This window comes from Anomaloglossus baeobatrachus, chromosome 1 (assembly GCF_048569485.1).
Source record: "Anomaloglossus baeobatrachus isolate aAnoBae1 chromosome 1, aAnoBae1.hap1, whole genome shotgun sequence".
Taxonomy (NCBI): Eukaryota; Metazoa; Chordata; class Amphibia; order Anura; family Aromobatidae; genus Anomaloglossus; species Anomaloglossus baeobatrachus.
In genome coordinates, this window is record NC_134353.1 from 897,428,236 (window position 1) to 897,456,002 (window position 27,767).

The 27,767-nt window shown below is 45.7% G+C and overlaps 1 protein-coding gene across 3 annotated transcripts in view; it reads right to left on the reverse strand.

Moving 5' to 3' along the window:
• The window catches only part of UNC13B (unc-13 homolog B), a 436,326-nt gene that overhangs the window by 315,959 nt on the left and 92,600 nt on the right, over positions 1–27,767 (reverse strand). For all 3 annotated transcript variants that reach the window (XM_075327051.1, XM_075327042.1, XM_075327033.1), the window contains exons 4-5: positions 5,729–5,846; positions 3,415–3,538 (exon numbers count right to left, since the gene is read on the reverse strand). In XM_075327051.1, the coding sequence (XP_075183166.1) occupies positions 3,415–3,538; positions 5,729–5,846 (242 nt within the window). The remainder of the gene's footprint in view (positions 1–3,414; positions 3,539–5,728; positions 5,847–27,767) is intronic.

The following is a 27,767-nucleotide window of genomic DNA, read 5'->3' on the forward strand; positions in this document are numbered from 1 at the left end:
AATATAACTACTATAAGACTGCTCCTATGTACAAGAATATAACTACTATAATACTGCCCCTATGTACAAGAATATAACTACTATAATACCGCCCCCTATGTACAAGAATATAACTACTATAATACTGCCCCCTATGTACAAGAATATAACTACTATAATACTGCCCCCTATGTACAAGAATATAACTACTATAATACTGCCCCCATGTACAAGAATATAACTATCATAATACTGCTTCCTATGTACAAAAATATAACTACTATAATACTGCCCCTATGTACAAGAATATAACTACTATAATACTGCCCCTATGTACAAGAATATAACTGGTATAATCCTGCTCCTATATACAAGAATATAACGAATATAATACTGCCTCTATGTACAAGAATATAACTACTATAATACTGCCCCTATGTATAAGAATATAACTACTATAATACTGCCCCCTATGTATCAGAATATAACTACTATAATACTGCCCCCTATGTACAAGAATATAACTACTATAATACTGCCCCTATGTACAAGAATATAACTACTATAATACTTCCCCTATGTACAAGAATATAACTACTATAATACCGCCCCCTATGTACAAGAATATAACTACTATAATACTGCCCCCTATGTACAAGAATATAACTACTATAATACTGCCCCCTATGTACAAGAATATAACTACTATAATACTGCTCCTATGTACAAGAATATAACTACTATAATACTGCCCCCTATGTACAAGAATATAACTACTATAATACTGCCCCTATGTACAAGAATATAACTACTATAATACTGCTCCCTATGTACAAGAATATAACTACTATAATACTGCTCCTATATACAAGAATATAACTACTATAATACTGCCCCTATGTATAAGAATATAACTACTATAATACTGCCCCCTATGTATCAGAATATAACTACTATAATACTGCCCCCTATGTACAAGAATATAACTACTATAAGACTGCCCCTATGTACAAGAATATAACTACTATAATACTTCCCCTATGTACAAGAATATAACTACTATAATACCGCCCCCTATGTACAAGAATATAACTACTATAATACTGCCCCCTATGTACAAGAATATAACTACTATAATACTGCCCCTATGTACAAGAATATAACTACTATAATACTGCTCCCTATGTACAAGAATATAACTACTATAATACTGCTCCCATATACAAGAATATAACTAATATAATACTGCCTCTATGTACAAAAGAGTATAACTACTATAATACCGCCCCTATGTACAAGAATATAACTTCTATAATACTGCTCCCTATGTACAAGAATATGACTACTACAACATGAATTAGGTTGCTATGCACCAGAAATGTGTACGTGTTTTAATCTTGTTCTCATAATGATATTTTTATTTTTGTGCATGATTTTTATACTCCTCCACTTAAAAAAAAAATAAAAAATACTTGCCTGTTTGTGAAGCTGGACGCTTTCTCTCTTCATTAGACTAGAATACTGCCCTCTACAATAATGTGACACTGGAGAGTTGTGATGTGGAGGTATCATGTGGTCACATTGCTGGGGGATAACGATGTGCAGCAGACAGGAATATATGTGCAGAGCTACAGTAAGTTGTGAAGACTTTGTGCAGCCACATAATAGCGGTTACACGGCCCTCACCATTGTTTTCACGCTCGGCTCTGGACTCCCCGCAGCGATGTGTGACCGGCTTCTAAGATCATCTTCTTGTTCTATGTGATGTGGCTACAATCTGCGCCTCTTCTTGCAAAATGAATTTCCCAGGAATTCATCAAAAAGCTCGGCACCAAACTGCACTGACACACAGCAACGACAGTCATGTTTAAGCCATAACAAGGTGAAAATCCCTTTAAACCAGTTTTTAGAAAACCCACTAACAAAAATAAATGTCTGGAAATTAAAAAGCCCCCCCCCCACCCCCCACAGGTCCACGCACAACCCCACTCCACCGACAGAGGCCCTCCCACTTCGACAGAGGCACGCGCCCCCCACACCGACAGAGGCCCACACCTACCCCTCAACACTGACAGAGGCCCACACCCCCTACCGGCCAACGCCCCCCCTCCACGACAGAGGCCAACGTCCCCCCCTCCACCGACAGAGGCACGCGCCCCCCACACCGACAGAGGCCCACACCTACCCCTCAACACTGACAGAGGCCCACACCCCCTACCGGCCAACGCCCCCCTCCACGACAGAGGCCAACGCCGCCCCCTCCACCGACAGAGGCCAACGCCCCCCCCCCTCCACCGACAGAGGCCAACGCTCCCCCCCTCCACCGACACAAGCCAATGCACCCCCCCCACCTACACAGGCCAATGCACCCCCCCCACCGACACAAGCCAATGCACCCCCCCACCTACACAGGCCAATGCACCCCCCCACCGACACAAGCCAATGCACCCCCCCCACCTACACAGGCCAATGCACCCCCCACCGACACAAGCCAATGCACCCACCCCCCACCGACACAGGCCAACGCCCCCCCCAATAGAAGAATACTAATAAGAACAAAATCACTGAGGAGATATACGAAGCATGATGTAGCGGTCCCCTTTCACTTGCTGGCAGATCCCACCAGCAGGAATATAGCCTCTATGGGCGACTTCAGTCCGTGTTTTCTGAGAGGAGAACGCACAGATTTTGGTTCCCAGGCACACGAGTGTCACACAGGGAGGTTTTCGCAGCTTCCATTATGAAGCATCTCTCCGTCATTAGTGTAATTATGTGATCATGATAATCGCGCTTCCTACGATAACGAGAAACTTTTCTTCCTCAATCAGGAAACTGAAGAGTCGCTAACCGATTTGACAATAGCGGAGAAATCACAGACGGGTCCCACGCTGATCGGCTGATTCTCCAAAATAATCATCGGCCTCCCTCCGAGAAGGAACAGCGCTCTATACCTCTAAGTAACGTAGCCTCCTCCATAGACATCTGCCTGCAGTAACACGGTGGAGGTTTTGCCTTCCTCCAGTCACATCCAGAGCTGCATTCAGAGCCCTCCGCACTTTCCATATAGAAATCTTTGCGTTTCTCAGACTCTGAAAACTCATAATTTTCAATGATGTAATTTAACACTACGTACTTTCCAACCAACAGAGGTCGGCAGACAGGAGAGAACCAATAACTAAGCTGAAGTATGAACGCAGCTCTGGATGTGACCAGAGTAAAATTATTTATCACAGAATTATTCATTCTGCAAAGTTACAACACTTCATTCAGAGATCCAATAATTCGAGAAGATTTGGCCGTTCAGAAGGTCGGGAGGATCGTCCCAGCTATAATTTGTGTAATAAAGGAGGACAATATTTAGCCCAGGATCCTCCTTCCATGACGTCACCCTGCATCCGGGAGAAAATAAGAAGAGTGGAAATACCCAAAACTCACCGAAAGGCAGCTCGAACCGGGTGTCCAGTAAGATCTTATGAAGAGTTGGGTTCCGGGTGCCACAGATCTCATCGTCCTTCATCAGGACCTCGGCCTCCAGTGCGGTCCATTCTCCGGGACCCTCCTGGTGGGAATGAGAGAAGAATCTAGGTGTCCATGTTCAGGCCGTGCCATATACACAACTTCTACTGATGTTTACAGAAATATATTAAACTTCTGAGAGAGAGTATGTATCCTTCAGATTTTTCTTTTTTAACTGGGTATCAAGAAAGTGTGGAGACCAGGAGATGTCCCGGGGCGGCTGGGGAGGTCCCGAACTTGTACTGCCTCTCATCTTCATACATGGATATTGCCGGTTAGTGCTTTTAACATACAATCACTTTCACAAATTTACTGCTTATCAAAAATTTGCAGCCATTCTTGAGATATTCACACTTTTGTTTACAGCTCGTTACCTTGGAGACCGACCACCGCTGCAATCTAGTCTGCAAGCACGGCGCTGAAGTCGGCCAAGGGGTTAGGAAGTAGCAGTTCGCTCTAGTTTTCCTATAAACTGCGCTTACAAGCCCAAGAGAAAAGAGCTTGAAAGCACTGGGCATTTTAAGCTGTGGTCGGTCTCCAAGGCAACAAAGAGTAAACAAAAGAAATAGAAAATGTTAATATCTTAAGAGGCTGAAAATGTAAATAAGCCATAAATTGTAATACTGCTTATATTGGCCATTTATGAAGATGAGAATAACACTTTAGGCTGCTTTCACACATCTGTTTTTTGCCGTGCGGCACAATACGGCGCTTTGCAGAAAAAACGCAAGGTTTTTTTTGCCGCCGGTTGTGTTTTTTCCGCATAGACTTGCATTAGCGCCGTATTGTGCCGCATGGCCTTGCGTTGAGTCCGTTTTTTGCCGGATACGGCAGATTTAGCCCATGCGGTGGCCGGATGGAACGTTGCCTGGCACGTTTTTCTGTGTGGCGAAAAAAACGCATCGCGCCGGATCTGGCGCGATGCAGCGCAATTTACAATGCAAGCCTATGGATGACGCATGCGGCGTCCTGCGGCAAAAAACGCATCTGGACGCCGGATGTGGTTTTTTGAACTGCACATGCTCAGTATCAAGCCGCATCCGTCAAAAAATGGACGGGCCGCATGGAAAAACTTATGCAACGGATCCATTTTATTCGCCGCATCCGTTGCATATGTTTTTGAGCCGGATTGTGCTGCACTGCAAAAAAACTGATGTGTGAAAGCAGCCTTAATCACTTCTGTACCTATTGGTGAATATGTCTGATGGGGTGTTAATAATAGTCTATGCATGTATGTAGCATTGTACATGGGATCTACGCACTTGACACACATCGGATGGGTTGTTTTATGTCTGTTAGTACAAAGCCATTAATCTATGGCACCGCTGCCGTCCGGTAAAGTACTTCCATACAATGACACTATACACATTACTACATCACAGAACCTAGGAAAACACAAGGACTGGGTCACAGTGTGAGAGAAAAACAGGGGACCGAGGTTCCTAAACTGGCCCTCAAGGTAGCGGACCCTAAGCCATCCCAACCTCTGGTTAGGACTGGGGCAGGAGTGATAAAGCAGACAGATATCTGGGTCGCCTTCCTACCCCTGCTCCTGACCAGCCCTGATCTTATATCCCCTCCTTCAACCCTTGGGTAGGGCCGGGGCAGTTGTGATAAAGCCAGCAGAAATAGATAAAGCACGACAAAAAGAGCTTAGGAGGAAAATAAGTGCAGGGAGGAAACAAGAACAGGGGAACTGGACAAAGACCATCACCAGCAGAATTGGGATACAACACCACATAAATCGGTTTGGCAAAAGCTATAGTCGACAAAGGAAGACCGGCTCCACCACCATATAAAAACGGTAATTGTGAAAGGTCTCCCACATGTGATCCAAGAGGTAACCAGCAGGCTAGAAAAGATTAATTCCTGCAAGTCTGATCACTAATGAGCACAGAGCCTGTCTGTGCAACTCCACCAGAGAAGGCACAGTGTTGAGTGTCACAATATGTAGTGTGAACAGCGTCAGATGCTGCCTTGACACTCGGCGAGTTTTGAGCCGAACACCACGTTACTGTCTGTCACTTGTATAATTCTTTTATAGTTATGGTAATTGGATGTGGCCTGTCAATACAAAAACGTTGAGGACAATAATAATGACTCCTACCACTGACAGACACCACTGTGCTAGGTATCATTTCTAATTCCTGGGACCAGAAACACCAAGAAAACAAAAAGTTTTTATTCCCTGCTAATTATTATAGTCCAAAAAACTCTTAAAGTCTATTCTTACCTCGTCTGACTGTCTGATTGTCTGCAGCGGTATCCACAAGGTCCCCACCATTGTGTCCCAGATCAGCCCTTTATTCCACATCTCCACAATGAGCCCCAGGTCCAGCCGGCTGATCTCACTGCAAGAAAAGAAGGATTTAGTGATGTAATTCAGGAGAGACGAGAATCTGGCAAATGCAAAACGAAAGGCTTAAAATAACCTGTACATTTACAGAAAGTGCAGCCGCCTATGGTCCTACGTCGAGCGGTCACGGTTGACAGACAACCCTATGGTGTCCGGCTGTAGAAGGTCACTGCGTTTCACTGCTACTTAATATTCCATTCTTTCTTTCTGTGTGTGAATGAAGTTCTATATATCTTCCCTGTTAGGGTTAAGGCTGCTTTCACACTACGTCTTTTTAACATGCGTCCTGAACGTTTTTTTGCTGCAAAAGCGGATCCTGCTTTTACAGCAAAAAATGCATGCAAACGCATGTGTTTCTTTGCAGGATCCTGTCACTGGATGTTTAGGGGCGGGCATTGGAGTCATGTGATCAGGAGTGAGGGGAACTAAACGTGCCAGACTGGGAGCCGGCATCTGACAGCTGCGAGGCTCGTAACCAAGGTAAACATCGGGTATACTTGCTTGGATACCCGATATTTACTTTGGTTACGAGCGTCTGCAGCTGCTAGGAGCCGGGCTCCCTGCACACGTTACCAACGTAAACATCGGGTAACTAAGATAAGTGGTTACCCGATATTTACCTTGGTTACGAGTGTCCGCAGCTCTCAGGTGGGGGAGAGGGAGGGGGAGAGACAGAGAGAGAGGGACTGATCACGGGCTGGTTTCTGGGCATGCTCAGTAGAGCAAGCAGGATCCTGCCTATCAGCATGCCAGCGTTCACATGCGTTTGCGTGCTGTTTAGTCAGGATCCAGCAATTTGCAGAAGTTGCAGAAGACTTTGCAGCGACTTTGTAAGCAACTTCCCTTTCAAAAGGCTGCTTATCAACGTCCCCAACAACCAGCTAGGTCGCTCTGCAGGTCCGGATCGCTGTTGCGTTGTTGGCCAGGTTTGCCTGTTTGACAGCTCACCAGAGACTTAGCAGAGACTTAGGGAGGTCGCTATTGCGTCACAAAACCGGTGACGTTACAGCGATGTCCTTTGCGATGTTGCAGTGTGTAAACCCAGCTTAACTCTTCCTTTTGAACATCTTGGCAGTTCAGGTGCAAATCCTCATCCCCTCCCTCACCCTTTGTCTATATATCACCTGCATTTCCACTTGGCTTGTTGTGGTGATAGAGTTTACTCCTATGCTGTCCAGACTGCAAGCAGTTGGAGTCATCTGTGGTAACACATTGTTGTATGTTGCTGACATTCTCCCAAAAAGTCATCTTTGAATTCCTGTTTGTTTTCTCTGTGTTTCCTTTAGGTCTTAGTGGGGTTGACTAGTGCTCATCCTGTCCGGTCAGGGTCAAACAGGGTCTAGGTATCCTAATCAGCGCATAGGTGCAGAACATATCTAGGGAAGTCTAGGGAGCCAGGTGGTCACCATTCTCCAACTTCCCTAGAGACAGGGTTTACCTCTTCTACCACCTTTCAATGTTCGTCTGGTATCCCCCCCATACCTAGCGTAACACCGTTCCTTCTGCAGGCAAACAATTGAGGGCAGAGCACTGACAATGGATGGAGCGGGTAAAGTGATGTCAATCCCTCGAGCCAGTATGTCCACCAGGAGTTACAACTGACCCCAGAAACGGGACCTATCCTTTAACAATGGATGCCTGCATGTACACACAGCGGATTGGCATTATTCGTGTTAAGGGGAGGTCAGGCGAGTACCGTTGTGTTGCCGATGTACGAGTGACAACCGACACTAGAAAAACTGCACTACACAAAAGCCTATACGACAGAAAAACCCCAAAATACTAAATAAGGACAAATCAATTGGATTAAAGCATGGGTCCCCAATTCCAGTCCTCGAGGGCCACCAACAGTGCAGGTTTTCAGGATTTCCTTAGTATTGCACAGGTGTTAATTTAATCACCTGCACAGGTGATGATTCCAACACCCATACAATGCTAAGGAAATCCTGAAAACATGCACTGTTGGCGGCCCTCGAGGACTGGAGTTGGGGAACCCTGGATTAAAGGAACCAACCTGCTTGTTGACAGTTTCCCAGAAGTCCTACAACGATTAAGCTTTGCAAGAAGAATATAATGGATGAAAATATAGTTTACTCTATTGCATCGGGATATTTCATGCATGCTACATGGGACTGTGTCTTACCTACAGTGTGTCCACCCATATCCTGTCCACTGCCATTAACTTGAGAACGGCGGCAGCTATAGGCATAGAAGTGGTGTCTAGGTATAGTAAAGTAGCCATGCGCTACACAATGAAACCACCTATAGCTCCACCTGGTGGAAAACTATCGAGTTAGCATTTTTATTTAGCAAACGGAACGAGAGAGAAAAAAAGTGAATTATAAATTCAATACAAATCGACACCTTGCATACAGAAATGCTATGATAAAAACGTGTAAAACTCACAAGGCTGTGGACGTGAAGCGATACCTCATGGAGACCTTCCTACAAGTCATTGGGTATGGTGGCTGCGTGTAGTGGCCTCCGCTCACCTGACCTGACCCCATTGGACTTCTTTCTGTGAGGTCACATCAAACAGCAGGTGTATGAGACCCATCCACCAACATTGCAGGACCTACGATGACTTATCACAGATGCTTGTGCAAACGGGTCACCTACCATATTGCACAACGTGCAGCGAGATACAGCATGCTGTCCAGAGTCCAGATGTGCATTGCAGCTGACGGTGGCCACTTTGAGCATCAAAGTTAAATGAGTGCCATATGCGTGACCAGCATTCAATGTTTTGGGGGGGGGTCATGGGTTTCATAACATAGCATTTCTGTATGCAAGGTATCGATTCGTATTGAAATGATTATGCCCTACAATTGATTAATTCACTTTTTTTTCCACTATCTCGTTCCGTTTTCAAGATAAAAATGCTAACTCCGTTGTTCTCCACCAGGTGGTGCTATAGGTGGTTTCATTGCGTAGCGTATGGCTACTTTACTATACCTAGACACCACTTCTATGCCTATAGCTGCCGCAGCTCTCGAGTTAACGGCGGTGGACAGGCTATGGGTGGACACACTGTATATCTGTGGCGTTACATAGGACTGCACTTTTCTATCCCCAGAGTCATAGCCATATGCGTGGTGTTGGATAACAGTTAATCGCTGAGGGCGGCAGGAGGCGCTCTATTACATCTACTTCATTCTCAGAACTAGTGAGTCACCAAAATGCATAGTAAAAGGGTCAATTCAGGACAATGTACAGTGCCTTGAAAAGGTTTTCATACCCCATGAACTTTTCATTTTTTTTTTCCACAAACTGAAAAATTTATTTTATTGTGATTTTCTGTGACATACCAACACTAAGTAGCAAGTATTTGTCAAGTGTAAAGGAAATGATACTTTGTTTTCTAAATAATTTAAAAATATAAACCTGAAAATTGTGATGTCCATTTATATTCAGCCTCCTCTGAGTCAATACTCTGTAGGATCACCTTTTGCTGCAGGTACTGCTGCCAGTCTTTTGGGGGATGTCTCTTCCAGCTTTACACATCTAGAAGCTGACATTTTTGCCCATTCTTAGCACATGAGCTATCACTCAGTGAGATTGGATGGAGACATCTGAAGAGCAATTTTCACACCTTGCCACCGACTCTCAATGGGATTTTGGCCTGGACTGTGACTGGGCCGTTCACACACATGAACAGTCTTAGATCTAAACCCTCCATTGTAGCTCTGGCAGGATGTTTAGGATGGTTTTCCTGCTGGAAGTTGAACCTACAGCCCAGTATCAAGTCATTTCCAGTCTCTAACAGGTTTTCCTCCAGGATTGCCCTGTATTTAGCTCCATTCATCTTCCCATCAACTCTGACCAGGTTCCCTATCCCTGCTGTAGAAAAGCCTCCCCAAAGCATGATGCTGCCACCAACATGTGTGACAGTGGGGATGGTGTTTTCAGGGTGATGTGCAGTGTTAGTTTTCCACCAGATATAGTGTTTTGCATTTAGCCCAAAACCTCAACTTTGATCCTATCTCACCAGAGAACCATCTCCCACATGCTCGCTATCTATGTCCCCTACCCAGCTTTTTGCAAGATGAAAATGTGACCGTTATTGCTTCTTGCTTTCTTCTTGTCACCCTCCCATAGGCCAGATGTGTGGAGTAAATGACTTATAGTTGTTATGTGAGCAGACTCTCACCTGAGCTGTGGATCTCTGCACGGCTCCTCCAGAGAGACCATGGGTTTCTTGGCTGCGTCTTTAACTAGTGCTTCCTTCTTAGGATGTCAGTTTAAGTGGAAACAGCCATGTCTTGGTAGGTTTGCAGTTGTGCTATACTCTTTTCCTTTTAGGATGATAGATTGAGCAGTGTTCTGTAAAATGTTCAGACTTGCGATATTTTTTTTTTTTTTTTTTTTTTTTTTATAACCTAACCCTGCTTTACTCTTGTCCACAACTTTATCCCTGACCTGTCTGGAGTATTCCTTGGTTTTCATAATGCTGTTTCATCCCTAATGTTTTCTAAGAAATTTCTAAGGCCTTAAGAAAATAACTGTAGTTATACTGAGAAACTACTCACAGGTGCTCCGAATTTGCTAATTAAGTGACTTTCGGAGGCAATTAGTCCCTCAGGATTTCATTTAGAAGTATCAGACTATATATAGGTGGCTGAATACAAATGCACCTCACAGTTTTCAGATTTATATTTTTTAAAATTTAGAAAATGATTTCATTTACACCTTCCTATACTGGCTACTTCATGTTGGTATACCACATAAAACAAAAAATAAAATACTTTTAAGCTTGTGGGTATAATGTGGAAAAAATGTGCAAAAGTTCAAGGGGTATGAATACTTTTTCTAGGCACTGTACATCAGTGCTCTGCATTGGAATGATAGACAAAACGGCACATCACCCATAGGCTCGTCAAAAAAGAAAAAAAAAAAAAAAAGAAAGTGAAAAATAGTATACGGACTCTAAAAGAGACCCCAAAAGAAAAACCAAATAAAACACATTATTATTATAATAATTATTATAGCTCTGTTAATTCCGCAGCGCTTTACATACATTGGCAACACTGTCCCCATTGGGGCTCACAATCTTGTTTCCCTATCAGTAGGTCTTTGGAGTGTGGGAGGAAACCGGCGAACCCAGAAGAAACCCACGCAACACGGGGAGAACATACAAACTCCTTGCAGATGTTGTCCTTGGTAGGATTTGAACCCAGGACCCCAGCGCTGCAAGACTGCAGTGCTAACCACTGAGCCACCACAAGACTGCAGTGCTAACCAGTGAGCCACCGTGCCCAAAAAAAAAACCCCAAAAAAACAAACAAAACAATATTTTGGCCTTAGTCAGGATAAAATTAATCTATGGGCTTTTCTACTATATATAGCTGACAGACAAACACGGTGGTGTGGAGTCAGCCCAAATCGGGTAACGTCCTAATCGAATTGCTCAGTAATAGCGAAATATGAGACTTTTTATGGCTGAAAACCCAGAATGGTGATCAGTACATCAGTGTGCCTCCGCTGCCCCCTAGTGCAACTTCATGATACTGCAAATGTCTCTGTACTCTTTTGAAAATCACAATTTACGACTGTCACAGCTATCACATATGCTGCTCAAAAATGACGTTCCACCAAAAAAAACCAAAACTAAATTATAAATATATTTTTATATTATATTATATATATATATATATATATATATATATATAATATATACATACATATACTAGAAGGTGGCCCGATTCTACGCATCGGGTATTCTAGAATTTACGTATTGTGTAGTTAATGTATGATTTTTGTTATATATATATATATATATATGTTGTCTGTAGTTACCAAGTGTTTGTGTAGGCGCTGTACATGTTCTGGGTGTTGTCTGGGTGTGACGGGGGGTGAGAGCGGTGTTGTATGTGTGTTGCGTGTGTTGCGTTGTTTGTGGAGCGCTGTGTGTCTGTAGCGTTGTGTGTGTGTGTTGCGCGGTCTGTGTGGGTGTGGTGTGTTTTGGGGGGAGGTATGTTTTGTGCAATGTGTGTGTGTTGCGTGGTATGTGCGTATATTTATGTATGCCGCGGTGTTTGTGTGTTGGGTGTTGTGTGTGTGCAGCGTTGTCTATGTGTGTGGGTGTCTGTACGGCGGTGTTTGTGGTTCCCAGTGTGTGTGTGTTGGGGGGAGGTGTGCACCTTCCATCGTGCTCCATCCCCCATGCTGCGCACCCCCCATCGTGCTCCATCCGCCATGCTGCGCACTCCCAAACGTGCTCCATCCGCCATGCTGCGCACTCCCAAACGTGGTCCATCCGCCATGCTGCGCAGTCCCAAACGTGTTCCATCCGCCATGCTGCGCACTCCCAAACGTGCTCCATCCGCCATGCTGCGCACTCCCAAACGTGCTCCATCCGCCATGCTGCGCACTCCCAAACATGCTCCATCCGCCATGCTGCGCACTCCCAAACATGCTCCATCCGCCATGCTGCGCACTCCCAAACGTGGTCCATCCGCCATGCTGCGCAGTCCCAAACGTGCTCCATCCGCCATGCTGCGCACTCCCAAACGTGCTCCATCCCCCATGCTGCGCACCCCCAAACGTGCTCCATCCCCCAAGCTGCGCACCCCCCATCGTGCTCCCAGCCTCCCCCAGCATCAGCCTCTCTCCTCCCAGCCTCCCCCAGCATCAGCCTCCCCCAGCCTCCCTCCTCCCAGCATCAGCCTCCCTCCTCCCAGCCTCCCCCAGCATCAGCCTCCCCCAGCATCAGCCTCTCTCCTTCCAGCCTCCCCCAGTATCAGCCTCTCTCCTCCCAGTCTCCCCCAGCATCAGCTTCCCCCTCCCAGCCTCCCCCAGCATCAGCCTCCCCCAGCAGCAGCCTCTCTCCTCCCAGCCTCCCCCAGCATCAGCCTCTCTCCTTCCAGCCTCCCCCAGCATCAGCCTCTCTCCTTCCAGCCTCCCCCAGCATCAGCCTCCCCCTCCCAGCCTTCCCCAGGATCAGCCTCTCTCCTCCCAGCCTCCCTCAGCATCAGCCTTACCCTCCCAGCCTCCCTCAGCATCAGCCTTCCCCAGCTTCAGCCTCTCTCCTCCCAGCCTCCCCCAGCATCAGCCTCTCTCCTTCCAGCCTCCCCCAGCATCAGCCTCCCCCTCCCAGCCTTCCCCAGGATCAGCCTCTCTCCTCCCAGCCTCCCCCTCCCAGCCTCCCTCAGCATCAGCCTTGCCCAAGATCAGCCTCTCTCCTCCCAGCCTCCTCCAGCACGCCGTGCTCCTCTGCCGACACTCACAGATCCGATCGCATACACTCACACACACCCAATCGTATACACTCACACACACACTGACGATATCGCACATCCACGCTCACACTCACAACATCCGGAGATACCACATGCTTCTGGCCATGTGATCCTCCGGCAGGTCCTGGAAGGTCACAACAGCACAGTATCGAGGCCGAGACGCAAGCGATATCTCCGGATGCTGTGAGTATGTGGATGCGATGTGATGTGTGTGTGAGGTGTGTGTGAGAGTGAGTGTGAGCCGGTGTACACTGGTAACTAAGATACACATCGGGTAACCAAGGGACCTTAGTTACCCGATGTGTATAATGGTTACCAGCATTCACGGGCTCCGTCAAGATCCCAGCATCGCAAGGTTATGTCTGCGATATCCCAGGATGTTGTGAGTGTGTGGATGTGATGTGTGAGGTGTGTGTGAGAGTGAGTGTGATCTGATGTGAGTGTGTGTACTCACCTGGGAGTCGGAGCTCCGTGTCAGTTGGGCCAGAGCGAGCGTGCATTGCGTGAGGGGGGGCAGGGCCTGCAGAGAGCCAGGGCGAGAGGCCAATCCGTGTGGGGGGGCGGGGCCATGGCGAGCCCAGCGGCCAATCAGCTTTGTGTCACCGTAAGGACACAATTTTGGAGCATGACAGACAGACAGACAGACAGACAGAATAAGGCAATTAATATATATATATATATATATATATATATATATATATATATATATATATATATACACACATACACACTGTACAGACCAAACGTTTGGACACACCTTCTCATGTCTAGCACAACTATTAAGAGGAGACTTTGTGCAGCAGCCTTCATGGTAAAATAGCAGGCCATCTGGCGTAGCACCCATCACTCTCCTTCTTAGTCAAATAGCCCTTACACTGCCTGGAGGTGTGTTTGGGGTCATTGTCCTGTTGAAAAATAAATGATGGTCCATCTAAACGCAAACCGGATGGAATAGCACGCCGCTGCAAGATGCTGTGGTAGCCATGCTGGTTCAGTATGCCTTCAATATTGAATAAATCCCCAAGTGTCACCAGCAAAGCACCCCCACACCTCCTCCTCCATGCTTCACGGTGGGAACCAGGCATGTAGAGTCCATCCGTTCACCTTTTCTACAAAGACACGGTGGTTGGATCCAAAGATCTCAAATTTGGACTCCTCAGACCAAAGCACAGATTTCCACTGGTCTAATGTCCATTCCTTGTGTTCTTTAGCCCAAACAAGTCTCTCCTGCTTGTTGCCTGTCCTTAGCAGTGGTTTCCTAGCAGCTATTTTACCATGAAGGCCTGCTGCACAAAGTCTCCTCTTACCAGTTGTTCTAGAGATGAGAAGGTGTGTCCAAACTTTTGGTCAGTACTGTATATTTTTATATATATATATATATATATATATATATATACATATATACACACACACATATATTATATATATACACATGCATACATACATAAAAATATACACATACATACACACACATCTAACAAGCTTAACCACTCGAACAATAATTAATGCTTCTTTTTTCATAAATCCACAGTTAAACCAATCGTGCCAATCACTAAAATTACTTGGAATACCAGGGATGTATCAAATATATTAAGAAAATGCAGTCTTTTTTGTGTGTAGAATTTTCTGGTACTAATTGCCACCACTAGGGGGTGATCTCACACATACAGGTTTTTATAGGTCTACAGACTACCCCATAGTGGTCATAAGAGGAAGCAGAGACTGGATCCCTGCATTGACATAAAGGAGGACCACTGTCAATTTTTTATTTAGTAAAATAGATTGTTCATCTGAAAGTAATAGGAGAAGCAAAACATAGAAGTCGTCTCAAAAAATAAATAAATAAATAAATAAATAAATAAATAAATCACAGAACTGAAGTCCCATCGGCCTAATCTGCTGCTCACACGGCATGACCGAGCCCTCCAGATTACTCCGCTCTTTCATGTCTTGATTACTACAGAGGTAAAGTCAGGATGTAGGAGAAGCCGCTTACGACACCTGTATAATGTACGGTGGATAATTAATCCTGCAACTTGTTACAGCCCTGGCTGGGATATAATCTGGATTAACAAATCAGCAGGCAGCAGAGCAGCAATTTATTCTAACAAGTACATTTCACTTTTTAAAAGTTTTTAGTTACAAAAAGTCACCGGTCAGATTTATGGAGTAGAAGGAGTGGAGCAGATTCATATACAGTAGGTAATTTCCATATTACTGCACAAGTTTGACCTAAAACTAAATCAGATTTTTTGTCAAGGTCGTGTCTCTTTTTGGGGACTAGTAACAGATTCAAGGTTGTTATCCCGTATTTCCATCTGGGACTCTAAATTCAAATGTGATTTCATTTCTTTCAGAACCTAACGAATAAATGTCCATTTTGTTGTCCCACAGTCCCTAGCTAAGTGTTTCAGCTGCAGCTGATTTATAGCCACACCCCTTTATGTTTAAGTAGAGGTGTTCCCCCAGTTGTCCTTGCTGAAGATACAAACTCATTTTTTCTCTGGCCGCCTTGGTGGAAGGTCCTGCTGAGGAGTTGTCCTGAACTCAGGCTTTATCTTTTTTCCTTGCCGTTTCATTGGTTGTCTTTCCTTCTCGTGTTTTAATAGTGCAGCGGTGGGGCTAGTGAACTTCACCTGCCTCTCACTAGCCAGGGCATCTACAGGGTGTCTCAGGGTATCAGGTTTCTGTTTAGCGACAGTTCCGGAGACTGAATAGGGACTGGTGAGGAGATTAGGGACAGCTGCAGGTGAGGATAGGTGGTGTCCCATCTACACCACTCACTATCTTCGGGGCCCACCCTTATTATGTCCCCTTTGTTAGTTGTGTTTTTTGTTGTGCGTCTGTGGCCCCCCCTGGACTTTAGGCGCCAAAGGGTATTACACCAGTTTTCAAGGGTAGTATCTATCGCACGTCAGGAGGGGGTTAACCTGTCGGCACCTTCACAAAACACACACAAACAACAGCAGGTGCTTACTCACAAGGAGTTGGACTAGGGCAGAAAGGGGAGACAGCCATCACGAACCATGAGACTTCCCCAGTCGCTAGGACAACCATTGGGGTCAGCACCACATGGGGGAGAAGTAGGCGCAACCATCACACTTTAGACAGAACCTTCCTGGGCACAGCTTGGGATAACATTTAGAACTGACAACTGGAGTTAGTGTTTCTCTCTCTTCGTGGGCCCGTGGCTTGGAGCAGGAGGCTCGGCCTGGGTTACGGATAGCAACCGAGGGACACTTCACTTACAGACTTTCACGGGCACCGGCAGTGACCACAGACAGATCCAAGATCGGCTGGAGCCCATCGTGGCAGAGGACGGTATTCTGTGGCAGCGCCTAAACAATCTGTGAGTAAAAAGACTTGGAACCGCAGCCCCTGCCTCTCCTTAACTGGTGCCCAGTGCTGCGGCGCCAACGGAGGCTACCCCCCCCCATCCTCCTCGGGGTAATCCCGCTCCGCCTGTGGGCAGCGACACCATCCCGGCTGCACCCAACATCTGCCCCAGTTAGAGACCTTGCAGCGGCGGCGGCCCCATCCCTGGCCGCATACCACAGGTGGCATCACGATCATCTAAAAAAAGACTTTCCTAACCGTCACTACTACCCCCATCCTCCATCCTGCCTCCCTCCAACATTCTACTCCGCACACCTTGGGGCAACGGAATCGGGCCGGGCCACGCCAGCCCCCCCCCGGGACGACGCAGAGGATCTGCATCCCCGGCCCGGCAACGAGTAGGTTAAAACACCTGCCCCATGGGGCGCTACACATCAGATGCCCTTATGTCTGAATGCACATGCTACGCTCGTCACACTTGACAAGCGTGACAATTTCTTTACAAGACGTAAAAACAGATGAAAAGAACCAAAAGGAAACAAATGAGTAAGAAATTACTTTAATTGAGGAAAATGATGTGATGTTAAGTCTTAAGTGTCAAAAGAATGTGAAGATTATCAGATAAATCAATGGGATGGTAATCAGGTGTGAGTGAGTGACCTGTTTTATTTAAAGAACACGGATGAGCTGGAGCGAAGCGCCAGGATTGGCGCATCTAATGGATGCGCCACTTCTGGGGCGGCTGCGGCCTGCTATTTTTAGGCTGGGAAGAGTCCAATAACCATGGCTCTTCCCACCCTGAGAATACCAGACCCCAGTTGTCCGCTTCACCTTGGCTGGTGATCTAATTTGGGGGGGACCCCCCGTTTTTGTTTTTTTTTAAAAAACGCCTGGGGAGCCCTCCAAATTGATCACCAGCCAAGGTGAAGCTGTCAGCTGTGGTTTGCAGGCTACAGCTGTCTGCTTTACCCTAGCTGGCTATCAAAAATAGGGGGGACCCCACGTCGTTTATTTTAATTATTAATTTTTTGGGGGGCTAAATACAAGGCTAGGCACCCTTTAGTGCCACATGAAAGGCACTAAAGGGCGCCAGCTTAGAATATGCAGGGGGTGGGACGTTATATTTATTTGTTTGACATCTATCCATTCATCCATTGTAGCATTTTAGGCTGTGCGCCCACAATCGGGATTTGCAGCGTTTTGGGCGCAGTGTTTTCCCTGTGTTTTCCCATAATGCTGCGTTGTGCAGTAGAAGCACAGTGGAAGGATTTTTAGAAATCCCATGCCCACTGTGCTTCTCTTCTCCGCAGCATAAACCGACCTGTGGCGCAGCTTCCCGAGCCTCAGCATGTCAATTTATGCTGCGGAGATGAGTGTTCTCTGCAGGTAGCATAGAGCTCCACAGCGGCCTGAACCCAAATCGTGGGCATGGGCAGCTGCGTTCTCCCGTGGACAACACTCACATCTCTGCAGGAGGCTGACACTGTATACTAGACGCCGTGTCGCTGGATCATGGCCACATAGCCTAAAAGTGAGACATTTGTTGCTACAGCAACATTTTTGTGAAGTACCTGTGGATTCAAAATGCTTACTATACTCCTGAATAAAATCCAGTTTCCAAAATGGGGTCACTTGTGGGGGGGTTTCTGCTGTATAGGGACCCAAGGGGCCCTGCAAATGTGACATGGTGCCCGCAATTTATCTCAACTTTTCCAGAATTCAAATGGTACTCCTTCCATTCCAAGCCCTCCCATTTATCCAAACAGAGGTTTTTGGCCACATGTGGGGTATCCCTGTGCTCATAAGACATTGGATAACAACCTGTTGGGTCCACGGTTTGTTGTTGTCTCTTGAAAAAGTGAGAAATTTGATGCTGAAGCAACATTTTTGTGAAAAAAAAATGAAAATTTTCAATATGGCAACCTAAGCTTATCAAATTCTGTGAAGTATTCGTGGATTCAAACTGCTCACTATACACCTAGATAAAAGCCTTGAGGTGTCTTGTTTCCAGAATGGGGTCACTTGTGGGGGACCGCCACTGTTTAGGCACCTCAGGGGCTCTCCAAATGCAACCTGGCGTCCGCTATTGATTCCAGACAATTTTGCAGTCAAATGGCACTCCTTCCCTTCCAAGCCCTGCCATGCGCCCAAACAGTTGATTTCCACCACATATAAGGTATCGCCAAACTCAGGAGAAATTGCACAATAAATGTTATGCTGAATTTTTTCCTTTTACTCTTGTAAAAAAAAAAAGCTACCTGGTTGAAATAACAATTTTGTGGTAAAATTTTATTTTTCTTTTTTCATGGCTCAACGTTATAAACTTCTGTGAAGCACCTGGGGGTTCAGGGTACTCACCAAACATCTAGATAAATTCCTTGAGGGGCCTAGTTTCCAAAATGGGGTCACTTGTGCGGGGTTTCTGCTGTTTAGGTACCTTAGGGGTCCTCCAAATGTGACATGGTGCCCGCAATCTTTTTCAGCCAAATTTCCTTTCCAAAATTCAAATATTGCTCCTTTCGTTCCAAGCCCTCCCATTTGTCCAAACAAAGGTTTCAGACCACATGTGAGGTATCACCACGCTCATAAAAAAGTGGTTAACAAACCTTGAGGTCAAATTTTTGGAATTACCGCTTGAAAAAGTGAGAAAATTGATGCTAAAGCAACATTTTTGAGAAAATTATTAAAATTTTCAATATGACAACATAACGTTAACAAAATCTGTGAAGTACCTGTGGATCTAAAATGCTCACTATACCCCTAGATAGAAGCCTTGAGGGGTCTAGTTTCCAAAATGGTGTCACTTGTGAGGGATTTCTTCTGTTTAGGTACCTTAGCGGACCTGTAAATGCAACATGGTGCCCGCAATCTATTTCAGCCAAATTTGCTTTCCAAAATTCAAATATTGCTCCTTCTGTTCCGAGCCCTCCCATTTGTCCAAACAGAGGTTTCTGACCACATGTGGGGTATCGGCGCGCTCATAAGAAAGTGGGGAACAAGTTTTGGGGTCCATTTTGTTGTGTTATTTCTTCTAAAAGTGAATAAATTTGGGTTAGAGCAACATTTTTAGGTAAAATTTAATTTTTGCTTTTTTTCATTCCACATTGCTTTTGTTCATGTGAAGCACCTGAAGGGTTAATAAACTTCTTGAATGTGGTTTTGAGTACTTTGGGGGGTGCAGTTTTTATAATGGTGTCACTTTTGGGTATTTTCTGTCATCTAGGCCTCTCAAAGTCACTTCAAATGTGATGTGGTCCCTAAAAAAATGGTTTTGTAAATTTTGATGTAAAAATGAGAAATCGCTGATAAACTTTGAACCCCTCTAACTTCCTAACGAAAAAAAAATTTGTTTCCAAAATTGTGCTGATGTAAAGTAGACAAGTGGGAAATGTTATTAACTATTTTGTGTCACAGAAATCTCTGGTTTAACGGTATAAAAATTAAAAAGTTGAAAATTGCAAAATTTTCAAAATTCTTGCCAATATTCAATTTTTTTCATAAATAAACGCAAAAAATATTGTCCTAAATTTGGTACTAACATGAAGTCCAATATGTGACGAAAAAACAATCTCAGAATCACCGGGATCCGTTGAAGCGTTCTAGAGTTATAACCTCATGAAGTGACACTGGTCAGAATTGCAAAATTTGGTCTGGTCATTAAGGTGAAAATTAGCTCCGTCACTAAAGGGTTAAATATTTTTTTTAAAAAAAACAGCACACAGTCCCCTCAAATTTTGATACCTAGTCATGATAGAGCCGACAGCTCGTATTCTCAGACTGTAGAGGTCTATTGTTACTGGGCACTACCCCAGCCTAAAAATATCAGCTAGCAGCTGCCCAGGATTGTCTCATCCATTAGGCCAGTTTCACACATACGGCATTTCGCCAGATTGCCGGATCCGGCACACTCCAGTACAGTGTAATACAGTACAATGGCATCGCGGCAACCTCCGGTCACATGCTGTCATGTGACCAGAGCATGTGACCGGAGCTTGCCGCGTTGCCATTGTACAGTATTAACAACGTACTGGAGCGTGACTGATTCGGCAATCCGGCGAAATGCCGTATGTGTGAAATGGCCCTTAGATGCAACAATCCCGGAACTTTACCCAGCTCATCCCAATTATCCTGGTGTGGTGGTATTAAGGGGTTAATAACAGCTCATAGTTGCCATTAAGCCCTAGATTAGTAATGGGAGCAGTGTATGAGACTCCACCATTACTAATCTTTAAGTGAAAAAACACTGAAAAAAATCTAGTTTACAAGACAAAATATATTTAAAAAAACAAACAAAAACAAAAAAAAACAAAAAAAAAACTTTCACCCCTTTTTTAACCTCAAAAGACCCAGGTCTGAAATTATCCACACGAGGTCCAATGATGATCCCAGCTCTGCTACATCTGAAGTGACACTGAGCGGCCATAGAACATGACCGCCCGCTGTGAGCTTCAGGTAGAGAATGACTGAGTCACAGCGATGAGTGTTAATGCCACTCAGGTTATTTCCGGTCACAACTGGAGTTTCCCCACAGTCCTCCATCTGTGATTGCACGTTACCTGACCTTATTGAGCTGAATGACCTCAGGTGAGGTTCTGTGATCACAGGTGGAGGACTGTGGGAACCTCCGGCTGTGAACGCAAATAACCTGAAGTGACGTCACCACTCATTGCGCAGCTCATTCTCTGCCTGGAGCTCACAGTGGGCAGTTATATACTGTTATATGCCCGTGTGCTGCCACTTCAGATGTAGCAGAGCCGGAATGGTCGTGGAACCTCATGTGGTTTACGTCGGACCTGGGTGTTTTGGGGGCTAATAAGGGGTGGTAGAAGATGTTTTTTGTAGATTTCAAATAAAGGATTTTTTTGGTGTTTGTGTTTATTTACTTTCACTTACACATGAGTAATGGGGGGGTCTCAGACACATCCCATTACTAATCTAGGGCTTAGCGGCAGCTGTGAGCTGTTATTAGCCCCTTATTACCCCGACTGCCACCACATCAGAGCAATCGAGAAGAGCCGGTAAAGTCCGGGATTGTCGCATTCAATGGGGCAATATGCATGGGCCTCCCAGCCTGCGAATACCAGCTCAAAGCTGCCGGCTTTATGATTGGGTATCAAAATTAAGGGGGGGGGGGGGGAAAGGTGCACAATGTTTTTTTAATAATCCAAAAAAAATAGCAAAAAAAACTAAAAACAAAACCCATATGCGATTCCTCTTATTTTGATACACAGCCAAGATAAGCAGACGGCTGGGGGCTGCAGCCGTATGCTTTATCTGTGCTGGGTATCATAATATAGGAGGACCCTACGCCAATTTATTTCTTTTTACAGCAATAGAGATGCACACATAGCGCCTATGATTGGTTGCAGTCAGACACGCAGTCACACAGGATGGGGGCGTGTGACTGCAACCAAAGACACATGGACCGCCGGTGGATGAGGAAAACTTTGAATATATATTCATATACACATACACACATATACATATACATATATATATATATATATATAATAAAAGATAATGAGCCGCGCAGAAACTAAGTATAACATGCCTGCTCAAGTCCCCCTATCCCTCTACCACCATTTTAAAGCACCAGATTCTGGTCCCATGGACTTATATGGGGACCGGCGTCTACCAGAATATCCGGGATCAATTCTGGGCCCGGACCAAGTTTGTTTATTTTTTTTTACCCAGCTGGACCCACCGACCCTGGCTATCTGCGGGTCCGCCCATCACTACACACAAGTCATTGGACAATGGCAGGAAGTGAGAAAAGGGAAGTTCTAGTACCTAAAGTGCTGGCAGAATATAGGTGAAATGCAGCCACCAGCTCAAAGAGAGTGAATGGAAAGTCACAGATTACTAAAATCATGAAAGTTCTTGGACATATTAGAATGACATATGCACGAAAGCAATTTTAACGTCAGGAATGAGAACAGCAACATTTGTGTAAAAGAACAGGTCCGCCTTAAGAACAGGTCCGCCTTAAGAGACATTCCATCAGGCACATTCCAATAGATTTATATAACTCCCATTAATGTCAACAACAGATTTATTGTCGGCAAGGTTTCATCATGATAATTGGAGAAACATCTGTATTAACCGATGAGCTGTTAAAGGGTTAATTCCCATCTGGTAACATTGTCAACTGACTAATGACAGCAGCGAGGTGAGGGTGTGAGAGGTTGAGGGGGTTAAATTTTTGGACCCCCGCCAATCCAGAGTTGAAAGACCTACAGAATTGCTGAACATACGCAGCCTACTTCCCTCCAACATTGGAGTTGCTTATTGGGAAACCCAGTGAAGTGACATTATTAGGAAGACTTTTCAACAAGAAAGTATTTATCCCATTGGGATTCTGGCGGGATCATAGATGGAATCATAGAATTATAGAGTTGGATGAGACCTCTAGGGTCATCTTGTCCAACCCCCTCCTCGATGCAGGATCCATATCACCCCACACAGATGTCTGTTCTCTGATGACTTCCACTGAAGGAGACCTCCCCACCTCTCGTGGCCGCCTGTTCCACTCATTGATCACCCTCACTGTCAAAGTTTTTTTCTAACATCTTATTTGTGTTTTCTCCTTTCAGTCTCATTCCGTTGCTTCTCGTGTTTCCATGTGCAAATGAGAATAAGGATGATCCTACCACGCTGACAGCCCTTCATAAATGTGTAGATCGCTATTAAAGTCTCCTCTAAAGCGGGCTTTACACGCGGCGACATCGCTAATGCGGAGTCGTTGGGGTCACGGAATTCGTGTCGCACATCCAGCCGCATTAGCGATGCCGTTGCGTGTGACACCGATAAGGGATTTTGCATCGTTGCAAAAACGTGCAAAATCGCTAATCGGCGACATGGGGGTCCATTCTCAAATCTCGTTACTGCAGCAGTAACGAGGTTGTTCCTCGTTCCTGCGGCAGCACACATCGCTGCGTGTGACACCGCAGGAACGAGGAAGCTCCCCTTACCTGCCTCCTGGCCGCTATGAGGAAGGAAGGAGGTGGGCGGGATGTTACGTCCCGCTCAGCTCCGCCGCTCCGCAGCTATTGGGCGGCGGTTCAGGGACGTCGCTGTGACGCCACACGGACCGCCCCCTTAGAAAGGAGGCGGTTCGCCCGTCACAGCAACGTCGCCGGACAGGTATGTATGTGTGACGGCTGTTGTGCGACACGGGCAGCGATTTGCCCGTGTCGCGCAACAGATGGGGGCGGGTACCCACACTAGCGATATCGGGACCGATATCGCAGTGTGTAAAGTAGCCTTAAGTCTTCTTTTTTGCAAGTTAAAACATTCCCAGATCCTGTAGCAGTTTCTCATAGGACAGAGTTTGCAGTTCCCTCACCATCCTGGTTATCGTTCTCTGAACTTGCTCCAGTTTTCTTTTACGTGTTTTTTAAAATGTGGTGCCCAGAACTGGACACAGTATTCCAGATGAGGTGTGACCAGAGTAGAGGGGGATAATGACTTCATGTGATCTAGACTTAATGCATCTCTTAATACATCCCAGAACTGTGTTTGCCTTTTTGCTGCTGCATCACACTGCTGACTCCTGTGCAGTCTGTGATGTATTAGTATACCCAAGTCTATTTCACCTGTGCTGTTGCTTAGTTCTATGCCTTTAATTCTGTAGATGTTTTATTTTTTCTTGGTCAGATTTAGAATTTAGCATTTTCCCTGTTAAATACCATTCTATTATTTACAGTATATTGTTCGGGCTTATCTAGATATTTCTGAATCCTTTGGGTAAGTTCACACAGTGCGTTTTTCGCGGCGTTTTTGCGCAGTTTTCGGATGCGTTTTTGCTCAGAAAACTGCATGACTTTGCTACCCCAGCAAAGTCTATGAGTTTTCATTTTTGCTGTCTGCACACAGCGTTTTTTTTCAGCTGCGTTTTTGTGGTGCCACAAAAACGCAGCATGTCAATTATTCCCGCGTTTTTCACTGCGCTTTTCATCCATTGAGTGCAATGGGATGTTGAAAGACGCAATGAGAAACGCAAATAGCTGCGTTTTGGTGCGTTTCTAAGACCAAAAACGCAGCTATAAACGCAGGAGGTGGGTAGTAAAGTGACGTGTACAGGAAGAGGATTCCTTCTGTCAGTAAACACAGAAGCGTGAATCCTCCCGGTACCGTCACCGCCGCTTCCACCTCCCGTCCTGGGCATGTATGCTGCCGTGCGGTGCCATGTCTGGGCGGGAGGTGGAAGCGGCTGCGAAAACAAAAGTGAACAGTAGAAAAAAAAAAAAAAAGTTATATACTCACCTGTCTGCAGACTCCCGGTGCCATGCCCGCTCCCAGATCCTCCTACCGGTACCGCCGCTCCGGGTGTGTGCAGTCTCCCCGGGTACGTATGCCTGCAGGATGCAGGACCTGGCGATGGATCACCTGATGCAGTCACCTGACGCATCAGCTGATCGTAAGTCTCGGGCTGACGCCGGCGCCCAGCCGGTTATCAACGGATGCGTCAGGAGACTTCATCCCTGATTACCGGCAGCTGCTGCAGCGATCGGACAGGATCAGACTCCCGCCCCATCGCTCCAGGAGCTGCCGGTAATCAGCACATAAGTGAATTTTTTTTTTTTTTTTTTGCACCGATGCATCAGCTGATTGTATAAATCGGCTTTTATACAATCAGCTGCTGTGTGATGTGATTCAGGCACTTGATCCTGACATATCATCTGATCGCTTTGCCTTCCAGCAAACCCATCAGATGATATTGGATCCGGATTGGACGGCGCGGGACCCTTGACCCAGGATTACTGCGGAGGGGGGTTCTTTATTTCAATAAAGATGGCGTCACTAATTGTGTTGTGTTTTATTTCTAATAAAAATATTTTTCTGTGTGTTGTGGTTTTTTTTTATCTTTACTAGAAATTCATGGTGGCCATGTCTAATATTGGCGTGACACCATGAATTTCGGGCTTAGGGCCAGCTATACAGCTAGCCCTAACCCCATTATTACCCAGCGAGCCACCCGGCATCAGGGCAGCTGGAAGAGTTGGATACAGCGCCAGAAGATGGCGCTTCTATGAAAGCGCCATTTTCTGGGGTGGCTGCGGGACTGCAATTCACAGCGGGGGTGCCCAGAAAGCATGGGCACCCTGCACTGTGGATTCCAATCCCCAGCTGCCTAGTTGTACCCAGCTGGACTCAAAAATTGGGCGAAGCTCACGTCTTTTTTTTTTTTTTTTTTAATTATTTCATGAAATTCATGAAATAAAAAAAAAAAAAAAAAAGGACTTCCCTATACTTTTGGTTCCCAGCCGGGTACAAATAGGCAGCTGGGGGTTGGGGGCAGCCCGTACCTGCCTGCTGTACCCGGCTAGCATACAAAAATATGGCGAAGCCCACGTCATTTTTTTGTTTGGGGGGGGGGGGGGGGAAGAAATCCTGCATACAGTCCTGGAAGGAGGATGCTGAGCCTTGTAGTTCGACAGCTGCTGTCTGCTCTCCTGCATACACTATTGGATGGAGGATGCTGAGCCTTGTAGGTCTGCTCCCCCTGACTCTCCCTCAAGCATACAGTCCTGGATGGAGCATGCTGAGCCTTGTAGTTCTGCAGCTGCTGTCTGCTCTCCTGCATACACTATTGGATGGAGTATGCTGAGCCTTGTAGTTCTGCAGCTGTCTGCTCTTCTGCATACACTAGTGGAGAATGAAGAACACATTGAAGAAGGAAATGACAGACATCAGACCTATTTTTGTTCACTGATAAAAAACGCATAAAGACGCAGTGAGCAAAAACGCAACAAAACGCAGCAAAAAAACGCACCAAATCGCGGCAAAACGCGTGCGTTTTTTGCAGCGTTTTTGTGCGGTTTTTGACGCAAAAAACGCACAAAAATGCAGCGTCAAAAAAATGCAGTGTGTGAACCTAGCCTTTATCTGTTTTTATCTAGTGTTAGCTATCCATCCTAACTTTGCATTGTCTGCAAATCTGATTAGTTTACCTACAGTTTCCTTATCTAAATTATTTATAAAAATATTGACCACCACTGGGGCCAAGACAGAACACGTCTTCCTCTCATCACATAACACATAAAACTACAACATTAGGAAAACACACACAGACACACACACACACACACACACACACACACACACACACACACACACACACACACACACACACACACACACACACACACACACACACACACACACACAAAGACACACACTTCTCCGGTGAAAAGCAGATAGCCATCACGGTCCACTATGGAACTATGAAAATCATTTTCCTCTTAGCATAGGTTTAAAGAACCACTCCAGTTCTCTGCCCCAGGTCTTCTATTCACCGTCCGCTGTCTTCATAATTTTTTCGGCATTGCTCTGGTCATGCGGCGACGGAAATCAGATGATCCATCACAAGGTCTCAATGCAAGTCTATGAGAGCCAGAACAAGGCTCTCATAGACTTGTACGGAGCCGTGACCTCCAGCTTGCTCCAGGAAATACTGGAGCAGCTGGCAGGTCCCAAATCGCTGGAGACCGACCGATGTGCTGGGATAGGAGGTGAAGACAGGGACAGGTAATCATGAGAATAGGGGCAAGGGACTTTCATTAGAAGAACCACCCCAGCCATGACATAAAACAAAGCTGGAGTTCTGCTATGAAGTGTATTTGTCACAAGATTTCTCAATATAAACTGTATAGAACAGAGCCACCATACAGTGCCAACCCCTGAGCCACCATACAGTGCCAACCCCTAAGCCACCATACAGTGCCAACCCCTAAGCCACCATACAGTGCCAACCCCTAAGCCACCATACAGTGCCAACCCCTAACCCACCATACAGTGCCAACCCCTAAGCCATTATATAGTGCCAACCCCTAAGCCACCATACAGTGCCAACCCCTAAGCCATTATATAGTGCCAACCCCTAAGCCACCATACAGTGCCAACCCCTAAGCCATTATATAGTGCCAACCCCTAAGCCACCATACAGTGCCAACCATTGAGCAACTGTGGTGCCTGTCCTCTGCTTTCACTGCAAGAGGAGCTGAGGAGGGTTGTGGGATCCTGCTCTGCATGCTACAATCAGGAAGTTTGGACCCGACTTTTGTCCGAAAATTGGTCTTTTAGAAGCTGGAGTAATTACTTAAGCTGACTTGAATTTTTTTAAGTCCGGTTATAGAATGAAGTGTCAAATTGTATTTGCCTTCACTCACCCACCAAGTCTGACACCTGCAGCTTGTACTGAGCAGTGCAGCAGCAGCAGGGAGGAGGAACATTGAGGGGCTGTCAGTCTCCCTCCAATTAGACTGAGTTAAAACTTTCCTAAAAAGATTATACTGCATTGTGACAGTAAGCACTACAGATTCATCAGGTTTAACAGGTGT